This window comes from Ixodes scapularis, unplaced genomic scaffold (genome assembly GCF_016920785.2).
Source record: "Ixodes scapularis isolate PalLabHiFi unplaced genomic scaffold, ASM1692078v2 PGA_scaffold3__209_contigs__length_174095766, whole genome shotgun sequence".
NCBI classification, from domain to species: domain Eukaryota; kingdom Metazoa; phylum Arthropoda; class Arachnida; order Ixodida; family Ixodidae; genus Ixodes; species Ixodes scapularis.
In genome coordinates, this window is record NW_024609868.1 from 94,955,753 (window position 1) to 94,966,899 (window position 11,147).

At 45.5% G+C, this 11,147-nt stretch overlaps 1 protein-coding gene across 1 annotated transcript in view; it reads left to right on the forward strand.

Annotated features, from left to right (window-relative positions):
* The window catches only part of LOC115324104 (nicotinamide N-methyltransferase), a 107,237-nt gene extending 100,826 nt beyond the window's left edge, over positions 1 to 6,411 (forward strand). Inside the window, exons 4-5 of the mRNA XM_040216775.3 lie at positions 3,118 to 3,325; positions 5,985 to 6,411. Coding sequence (XP_040072709.1) covers positions 3,118 to 3,325; positions 5,985 to 6,411 — 635 coding nt within the window. The remainder of the gene's footprint in view (positions 1 to 3,117; positions 3,326 to 5,984) is intronic.
* Positions 6,412 to 11,147: the final 4,736 nt, after the last annotated feature.

The window sequence follows — 11,147 nt, forward strand, 5'->3', positions numbered from 1 at the left end:
CTGCGAAAGCTGTGCGCTGACGACAGGCACCCCGAGAAATGCTCTGTGCTACCACATTCTCGTGCTCCATATCTGCAGCCGGGCACTCAATGGCTGCGTCAACGAACTGCCAGGCTTTGTGAGTATAGGGGAAGCTATGGTCGTGTGTATGTTTATACAGCCTAGTACTTGGTCTGCCTCAACGGGCAACGAGTCTCCCAACTGTAGATGAGAAATTTAGCTAGTGCAGTACATCTGCTAGCCTGGGGTCTTTAACGTGCATCACGCAGTAGTAATACACGACCGCACGCCGATATCATGCTTATCCAGATCGAAATGGGCAGGGGTAAGCATTGAACCCAAGATCCTGGGTTCTGCAGCGCGAGCTTTCGCTCCCTTTGCTCCGAGCTGGTGCGCGTTAGCTCACTCATACCCTTGTACACGCGCACACTTAACTGCAGTTACGCTAAGCCACAGTTAGCGCACAATATTTGCCGACAACATTCTGCGGCTATGCAGTCAAAGCTATGGGCGAACGTGCGCTTGAGCATCTTGATCATCCATCGAAGCAGTGCACGTGCGCTGTTCACTTCTTATGGAATAGCTGTCCGAGAGTATAGTGCGGTATCAGTGGTGCCGCGTAACAGCAGTTAAGCTGAGTTAACCGTGGTTTAGTGTGCCCCTGTAACAGGGGTATCAGCCACTAATGCCCCCGCGCCCCTGTGAAGCTCGCTACGACTTCCTGTTTCGGAATCTCGCTGGGATTTGAGCACCGAGGGAGTTTCTATGATTGACATCTCGTCTCGCGTGACGCCATCGTCGCAGGAGTCCAATCAGCACGCTCCGCGAACTTTGGACTTAACTTTGTGTTTGACGAGTTTAACAACCCTGCTTTACACGTTTCTCGATCTCACCTGCCAATCACGATTAACGAGAGATGGCCGAGAGCCTGCCTCTGGCCGCGAGCACGTAGCTACCGCTTGTTGGCCCATTATAAGCTCCCCCAAATTCCCTGTTGTTACAACTGGATATTATCTCTGGCCCCAAAAATATACAAAAAAGCCTTCTTCCCACTGCGCTCGGCCGGCACAAAGAAGGAAAGGAGAATTAAATTGTTCCTAAAGCCCTCTAAAATCCATTAAAAAGATCCCTAGATTTGAACAAATTTTCCTTTGTCCCTAAGCCTGGCAATTCGACGAGGTAACCGCAGAGTGCCCGGTCGCAGATTTAGAGCGGGAGGATCTGGTAGCATAGAGTATCAAAGAGCCATTTCTCGGCAAACCTGGACACAAGCGCACAGCTTCTGCAGCCGCGAAGAACCGAAACATACTTGTTCGATCGGGAGGAGTGTGTCTCAGCGTCTAGCCGCAGCGGGGCGCCTGTCACGTGGCTCTCCTCTCATCCGTTGTCTGCCGCTCCATCTTTTCCATTTCGGCGGCCGCTTTTCATGGCGATCTATAGGAGGCTCTGACCGTGTGGACGTTTATAGTGGCTAAAGTTAGACAGGATCAATGGGCGCCGGGTGTCTCAGCTGACGATGAGAAATTTAGCAGCGCAGTACAACCATTAGGCTGGGGTCTTTAACGTGAACCACGCAGTAGCGATGCTCATCTAGTACAATACTCATCCTGATCGAAACAGGGAAAGGTGGAGGACTGAACCAGGATCTCTGGGTTCTGTAGCGAGAGCTTTCGCTCCACCTGCTCCGCGCTAGTGTGCTCTATAGAGTCACTGTGTATTGCCAAAGTATCGCACTCGATTGCGTCCGCTGATATGGTTCAATTTTAGCTTTGATCGGCCATTTAGGTGCCAAGACATACACAATGGAAGGGGTTTCAGCAAATAAAAATAAATTTGCACACTTATGCGAGTTTCAGCAATGTTGCAGGGTCACAGGTGCACTCCAACCCCCGTCTCCCGAGCGGACGCACCGCGACTGACCACTGACCATGTTAGAACACGCCCAGGTCGGGACGCGTTACCTGATATTACCGTTGTGACATGCTTGTATAAAAACAATATTAACTGCGGAGAAAAGCCTGGTAAACTAAAATTTTATGAAAACATCACGCTCCTGTCGTTCTGTACAAATTGCCACTAAAATTTCATGAAAAAAAAAGCTTTTTCTGGTTGTTTTTACGCAAAAACATGCTGCCTAAAAACTCATGGTGAGAAAATAAAAAAAAATTACTAAGCCGCCATTTTTACGCTTCAAATCTGGGAGTTTCGGTACTTTGGAGAACTTTCAATGACTCTAGTGTGCGCTAGCCCATTCAGTCACGGATTCAGCGTCTATCACCAGTCAAGTTACGAAATCACAGTAAAGTAGCGCCATCGACTGCCCTGCACAACAGAAACAGATAACTAATATACAGACGACCAACCTCGCAAGGCGACTGGTTTATCGGTCTCTGTTGCAATGGCAATCGCCAGTTCGGTCCTTTAAGATCTTCGAAGCTATAAAAGGGTCGTTCTGAACCAGTCGTGCCAAGATCGCTATGCGGTCACATGGTACGGAAAGCATTCCTCGGCAGTGTGTCTTTGGTGCTCTGTTTCTAATCAACATATCAATCATGCTTATCTCCACAGATCTCATACAATTATATTGCTTCTTTTACGTTTTTCGAGACAGAAAAAAAAATATTTTTCAGTGTCTCTAAGCACCGACGCCATATGCGGTGGTGGTACGAAGACGTACGCTTCTCTCACCGGTGTGTGGGTATCAACATCTCCGTATGCAAAAAAAAAAAAAAAAAAAAAAAATCTTTATGATGTTAACTGTCAACAGGGGATCAAATCGGTGGAAAAATCAAGTAGAAATTGCTCATTTCGTGAAACCAAATGGCGGTCATACGGTGAGCTTGGCACTACATTCCCATGATCCAGCGTGTTTAGCCAGCAAAAGCGTTAGTGTCATATCTAGGCAGCCGTAATCCGAGAACGCCTTTTACCTCACTTTTTTATTCGTCGATATGTCTAGTATTCCACCTGGGAAAAGGTGGATCTATGGATGCTGAGTACGCAATGCGGCATGTTTCTCAACTGGGTAGTTTTAAAATAATAGCAGAGAAATGTTGTATCTGTATTTGTTGGCAGTAAAGCTGGGTCGATATAAAACTCTGCTCTGCTCTTTTTCAGATCTGATTCAGGGCCAGACTCTGCTGGATGTTGGCAGCGGTCCGATGCTCTTGTGCTCACTCGTTGCGTCCAGTCGATTCAAGCACATTGTGCTGAGTGACTTGCTCGAACGCAACAGGCTTGAACTCAATAAATGGCTGAACAATCATGAAGATGCTATCGACTGGACTACCCCTGCCGAGACGATTGCTGCCTTCGAAGGCTATAAGTAAGCTGGGCTTTTCTCATTTTTACCGCACTGGCATAGTACGGTTCCGTCGGTCTTTTATTCCATCTCTATCCTTCTTGTGGCCGTCCGCGTTCCTCCGTTCCCTTCGTCGTCGCCGTCCTCTTTTATTTCTCAAGCCACTACTCCTCGCCGGACTTGGGAAGTATTCCGAAGTCCGGACAGTATTGAAGAACGCCTTTAATTGACGTAGTTTCCATCCAAGAACTCATAGCGATATGATTACAGGATCGGTTACTGTTACTGCTCTAAATTCTAAATGAACTACGTTTCGGGTTTTTTCCGATTTTAATTCCTAAAAAAATTATTAAAATCTTTTCTTTTTTCTTAGAATATATTTATGGATTGGACTTGATGCGAAAAGCGCTGCGCTCAAGCGTGACGGAGAAGCGTTACACGCATGCCGAGGCAAGGACCGCTCAAGTTACAGCAGGCAATGCATAAGTGTCTAAACAGAAGTCGTACTTTGTCTTAATTAACAATACGTAATCCTAATTAGGCGCAATTAATTTTAACAAGCGAGTTCTATCACGTGGCTCAGCGGGCATCGAACACAGTGCGATCTGTGGCCCCATGCCTTCGCTCGGTGCCCCACGGAGGACACAAAAGGGAGCGCAAGCAAAAGGAAAAGGTACATGTAGGCTACCGCGCTTTTTATGGGTTATTCTGTAGAGGTTACACGTCGGTGTTGATTAAAGTAACTTGTACATCGGCTTTTTGTCTTTTAATCTGGCCCTTGTAACCTATAGTCTTGACGAAAAAACTTTAAACCTCAAAACAACTGCCTTTGTAACCATTATTTTATACGCTACTTCGGTTTAAAAGTTACATTATAGGTGACCGAGCTTGCAGAGCATTACTCACGCGGTCGCCTGCGTTGGCAGGTAACCGTCGGCCCGCGCAAACAACTTCTGAAGGACGTAGCGTAGCACCTCACGTGACCTCACGATGTCACGGGGCGAATTATAGCAAGGCTTCCGGGTTTATGGGGTTTATTTTAAGTCAAATTCGGAGGTACTTCTTCGGAAATCCTTTTTTCTCCACTGATTCGGTATTTTTCCGTGCCGATACCCCCTATAGATGCGCTGCGAGCGGAAACGAGATTTATTGACTCCACTAAAGATCGGGTGTCAGCTCCCACATTTGTTATACCATCTTTAGACACACAACGTCCATATCGATCGTCACATACATCATTCTCCATGCTATACTTTCAGCATGACAATTTATTTCGCAAGCAAGCACGATAAAGAAGGTAATCTGCACTTACTCTCGGCACTTGAGTGGCACTCACGTTAATACCATCGACGAACTGAAAGAAGCAACAACGGCGGATACATTTATAAAGTTCTGATTGAAATGACGACGGCAATGCTGGCAGGTTGCCTCATTGCACTTCCGTGGCTTCCAGCCTCGCGGCACTGTGACCTGATGCTGCGCACTGTGTGCCCAGCATGAATTCGACTGCCTTTTGTGACTTCCGCAGAAAAGGCCGAAAATCGAGACGTACTTGAACACCGCTCTCGAGTATTCCGATGAAAAAGGAAATGGGCTACGCTGATGCAGATCACTTACCGCGAGTCTAGGCCGCCGCGATGCCATTGATTCCCATTCCCCACCCTCTCTCCCTTAAACCGGTTCAAATAAATGTTTTATACTACTACAACTTATCGACATGCATCTTTCATATCATGATCAACTTCGCTTGCGCGTTGAGCACCTATTGTAAGCGCCACGATCGCGAAATCATGTGCTTCGAGATCTGGGACCGCGGGAAAAGGATTCCCGGGAAGCTGAAGGACGTGAAGGCACCGGCCGATCCCCGGAGAAGTTGCCATGTTCGACTAAGGAACCGGAGGCGGAGCGAATCCGTTATGATCGTGTGCTCCAACTCAGATCTGGTTTAATGATCCCAGCGCACTCCAAAAAGATCAGAAGAAGTTGCCTTTAGTGACGCATTGCCTCGCCTCGCCCCCCTTACGTCAGCAGCCGAAGAGGTCTGGCAGGTGGAAAATCGTAACATTAAGATATTTGAGAATTCCAGATCCTGATAAAATTCGAGCATAAGCCATGCGGGACAGCTAAGCAAGCGCCGGTAATATATGACATATGTATATCGCAGTTCAAAGGACAGCTTAAAAAAGAAGCCCTAAACTTTCCAAACGCTGTGTCATTATGTAAATTCTATATTATTGGAGGAGGCGATGTAGTTTGACTGTGTGCACACGTATGCTAGAGGTCTGAGGCAGAAGGCGGCTCGGTGAAAGGAACTAGCTCAACACCGGTAGTCCACCCCGTGGGGGAAGAAACCAAGCTTGCCACTGACCGGACACCAATACACCAAGCCCTCTCTTCAAGCACTAGACGCTTGCGATTTCCAAAAGTGCGATAACTTGTAAACCGTACCTTACTGACTAAGTGGAGGATTGGCCGTATACACAATAGCGCGTGGAGTTACTCATACGTTCCTTAAATATTTATTCATTATTACAATTTTTTCACTCACAGTCACCGTGCCGGAATCTCGATTCCCTTTTATACCATCACACCCTGGTATAATTAGGATTTCTCTGCACGCATCTGTATAGAGTGTCAGCCATCATAGCAACATTGATCACCACATCGTTGTTCTGCTTTACAGCGACGTCAAGAAGGGGGCGTCGGAAATAATGGAGCGCACACGCTCAGCCATTCGCAAGGTGGTCCCCTGCGACGTCCTGGAGCCCGGAGTGCTCCCCGAGGAACACAAGGAAACCTTCGACGTCGTTCTTTCCTCCGGATGCCTGGACGCGGTCGCAGCAGACCACGAATCGTTCCGAACGGTGGTCTGCAATGTGGGCACACTCGTGAAACCTGGCGGTCTCCTTGTCATTACGGGCGCGGGCGGTCTAAAACACTACACCGTGGGAGCAGTTGATTTTGCTTACTCAAACCTCACCGAAGATGTGCTAAAACAAGCGATTAGAGATGCCGGCTTTCAGATAAAACTATACAGGTCTACAACATTCGAGGTGGCTTTGCAAACTTCGGACTTGTTTAAGTTTATCCTGGTGGCCCGTAGAGCCTAATTCGGCTAATGGAACTGTGCTTCGCTTCAAACGAGATAGTTTACTTTGCCCGGTCCTGCTCTCTTACCTTCAACATGCTTGGCTGCTCAAATAAAGTCTTCATAATTCCAGGTATACATTTTATTTTACATTCTTATCAAAACTGCCGACTTTTCGTGGTCCGCGCATGGTCGGATAAGCTCGTCAAACATAAAGATCATTTATGTTATGACGTAGGGAAGGAACCGAAATAATGCTGCGAGTCTTTTTTTATTATCCAGCAAATCCGTTCATCTTTGTGACATTTTCTACTGAAGGGTCAAAAACCCCCTTCCACTCCCAAGGCTCCCAACAAGAACAGCACCAGCGAGGGAGCGAACACTAATGGTGAAATCTTGGAAGAAATCCCGTTCTTTGAACAAACACCGTGAAAGTTGACATTAAGCTGAGGCTAGTCTTATTTCCGTTAATGAAAGCATAATTCCTTGAAATGCCACAGCTGTCGTTCTAATCCTGTCACGCGGCATCAAAGTGTTGGCCAACGTGTAGCTATTGGTGACGTGCGCGATGAAAAGCGTGGCAGTGATCGGCTTACAACAATTGTCCAAACGCTCACTCTGACGTCTTGAGTGTGATGAAGTGTACTTTAATTAATTAGAGAAATCTAGACCTTCGCCACCCTAGTCAACAACAGCTAGAAGCTCTACGTTTCAAAGCCGATGTGTGTTTTTTTTATCAGGGGCGACAATTTGCACGTGGAGAGCAGCAGCTCTCTTTTCATCTACGGTGGTGTCCATATGCTTACTTCACTTTTTCTTCATCAAGAGGCCCAGTACGTTGACATGTGCCAATGGTAAACTGCATGTTGACCTTTTGATATTCCCTGGCGTAGTTTAGATATGCCAGGGTTCTATGAGAAGTCGTTGATAAATAAAATTACTCTTTTAGTCGTCAAACGAGAGCGGGGCGCAATCCAATCGAAACGCTTTTTGCCCGTGCACCCTCTGCAATTGTAAGCTTCGAGTTTACAATGACAGGAGAAAATATCTTTTGTAACAGTGCTGGGAAATGTAGGAAAGCGCATAAGTAATGCCGCAATAAAATCTGCTTTGACTTCATGTTTCAAAACCTGCTTTGGCTTTGACTGATGAATTGAGATGGTTATGCATGCATTTAGATTGAGTTGTTTGTTATTTTATAAAAATGCTTATTTTTCTTTCTATCCAGCTCGTGTTAGAACTACATCACGCAGAGGATAAAATATACGCACAAAGCTTGTTGTCGCTTTTTCAATTGACGCTTATGGTTATGGTACTGTGTTTGCTGGCAAGACAGGGCAAAAGGTAATGCGATTAATTCCTATGTACTGAGACCCGCGATATGGGCAGGGTGGATACAAAAAAACTAATAAAGTATGACAATGACACTAAAATGAAAACAGCGGTAATTGTATAAACCGTGTACTGGTGACGCTTTTTAGTTTTAATGCGTACGTTTCTATGGTTCACACAAAGTAAATGAACATTTCCTCGAATACCCCAGGACGGTCAGAAACAAAAAGGGCGGCAGTCACGGTGAAGTTCATCCTTTTGGCATAGAGCTTGGGAAGCACAGTGGGTCTAACCCGTGTAATGCCAAATACTCAAGAAAATAAATTTGAGATAAGATAATAAATACCCATTTAAACATGTAATTAGAGTAGTATTCAAGTTAATTGTAGTGCGAAGTATCTTGAGTGGAGTACAAATACTTTGAAAACGTAATTAAATTACATTATAACATACTCGGCAAGATTTGTATGCTGGTAATGAAAGAATAAAAAAGTTAGAAAGGCGTGCTTAATTTGTGATTACTTCTCTCAAAATCATATTTTGCCGTGATCTTTATGAACTTCAGAAGCGGCTTAGCTGCTGCAATTGAAGTTTACTCTAAAACAAACTCGTGATATGCAACATAATGGGTGTCGACATACTTTAGGAACAACCGTGATTCATGTTTCGTAGACATGGCGCCTGCCGTGTTTATTAGTTTGGCGGCAGGCTCGGCTCGTGGCGCATTCCACAATATATTTGTGATATGCCCCGCCTCGATTCGGTGATTTAACATGTAGTCTGGCATTGCATATCCATAACAGCCGAACTAGAGGTTGCCGCCATACTTATTGATGAGTGCGCGAGTGAAAGACACACGTCCACGCTCGGGGAAACACATTGACAGTAGTTGATTAACAATCAAGCTGTAGCACCCAACCGCGCAACAAAAATCTCACCCATCCACGAAACAAGTCGAGCGCAACAACAAGAGCGAAGCACACTAGGCGTTTACTCGCAGGCAAACGACGAGACACAAATGATCGCTTTGCTTTATGGCCAGGATTGGGAGACATTTGCTTTAGTTCACCGAGGAGCCCCCGGGTGGCGCAATGAGCGGACTACCAGCGTAACAACAACGCAGAGTGGATTCAGGGATTCGCTCTGCGACCTTCGTCGTCTCTTTCCTTCTATCTTCCCCCTCGAAGTGAAAGAGGCACGATCGTGAACTGGGTGACTGGTCGAGTGGACCAGCCGTCTTGCGCAGGACAGCAGCGTGGCAACAAAGGGACGTTTTGTGCGAGCAACAGTTCGCGGTGGAACTTTTTTTTTTTTGCCCAGTTTGGTAGGGAAAGAATATGACAAATTTTTTATTTATCCGTCGGCTCTGAAAACATATTTGTCTTATATAAGGAGGACCTCAAACCCTGGTCAAAGGAGGCATCAGGCTTCCTTCAACAGTGATCTTCCTTGAAAACTTGGCGTGCCTCATTGCTATTTTGTTAGCGCGTGCGTGCGTGCGTAATTGCGTGCGTGCGTGCGCGTGTGTGTGTGTGTGTGGTGCCACATCCCTCCGGGGTTGAATAATGATATTAATATTATTTATTATTATTAATATAATTATTAGAACACAACTCAAAGCTCAAAATGGATCATATATACAACAATGTTTTTGGAATGTGTTGGTAGCTCTGGATATCGGGAAGCGGGAACGTTGTTTCGAAATATACGTGTCTGCTTACGCGTGCAGCCCGGAGTTGGAACTACAAAGCACGCAACCCTCTCATGCGCCTCATTTGAAATATTCGACTCGGGGAGCTGTGCAATTAACTAGGCAGAGATTTTATAAAGAACACATGTAACGTCGGTGCTAATATACTATATGAATGTGTCAATGGGTAATGCTTATGTTCGAGGGCTACTAAATATTCTAACGAACGCTGATACATTGGACGACGCAATAATTGCTTGCGACCGTTTTAACCAAGCTCGCATGAATAAGGAAATTTCTCACCGCTATAATTTCAAAGCGGTGTTCTGTACCTTTGTTCTGAATATTATACGAGCTTGCCGGATTTATGTTTTTCATTCAAAAACAAAGGCATCACCACGCTCATCACGCGCTACAAATTATAAAGCTTTCTTATCCCCCAACAGTTATGCTAAACTAAGACGCAAGCTTGCCTAATTCTTTTGCTTTCAAGATGAAAAGAAGTTAGCTGCAGAGAAAAGGAGGGAAAACAAAGCGCATGCTTTTTGGCAACTTTTAGGGTTACATGGCCCTCAACAATTCCCACAAAACAAATTCCTTCCTCATGCTTTTAAATTATTAACGTGGCTAGTGAAGCTTAACTCCACATTCGATACATCATGCGAGCTCAGTTTGTCGGTGCTCCGTGCAAGCGTAGGCTAAAAGGTTCTCTTGGGTTCGCATCATCGTAGAACCGTCCAAGCGCCCATTCGCGCAGTCGAGCGCATGGACATAACCCAGTTAGAAGACAAGGCCTCCGCATGACGTCATCGTTAGGGTATCCCGACCCACCACAAACGGTACACACAGGTTCCACGAGAGTTGGCCCAAAGCCACAGACGCGTCCGCCTTGACGTCGCTGAGCCCTAGGGTCGTGCTCGTCATAAGACGCTGCGAGGTGCGCTAGCGACGATACTAACGCAAGGTAGGCGCGACTCCGTCGATTCATGACGTTTGGGACAGGCTTTGTTTTTTAGTGGACATAAATTCCAAACCTGAATATATACAGCGCAAGAGTATGTTAAACCAACCAGCCCCCCTTAATATTATGTACAACAATATTGCAATCCCAGAACAAAAACTCAGTTGCGCCAAACTGGGTCCGGATATTCCATTCGACGCGGTTTCATCGACCACCGTTTTATCGAATGCCATTTCATCGAGCGCAATTTTATCAAACGCCATTTCGACGAGCGACGTTTCATTGAAGTGGTCGCAACGAACACCGCCTACTTGAACAGTATCCGTGAAATAATTTATTTTTGGACCGGAAGGGTAACAGTGTTCTAATAATCATTACGATGTATACAATTTATTTCCTAGTGGAGTAAATCAACTAGTAATAAAAAAAACTAATTTTTTCTGCTATTTGAATTTTTAATAGTAAATTATGAATGACTTCTGTTTTAATGTGGCTCATAAAAACGGGAACACTGACAGTATTTCCTTTTAAAACTGTGATAATCGGTACGAACTATCGCCCTTCAAGGGCGTTTCTTCTTTTTTCGAGACGTAATCGGCATTAAGACGGAGCCGACTTTGAACCAGTGACCCGTCTCTATGTCGCATGAAACAGAAAAAAAAGGCGTATCTCCCCTACTTGTTCATTTATTGCAGTTGACAGAACCTTAGACCTGCCGAATTTTCAACCTATGAATATTCTCCTATGATATAATGAATACTCATATAAAGAGATA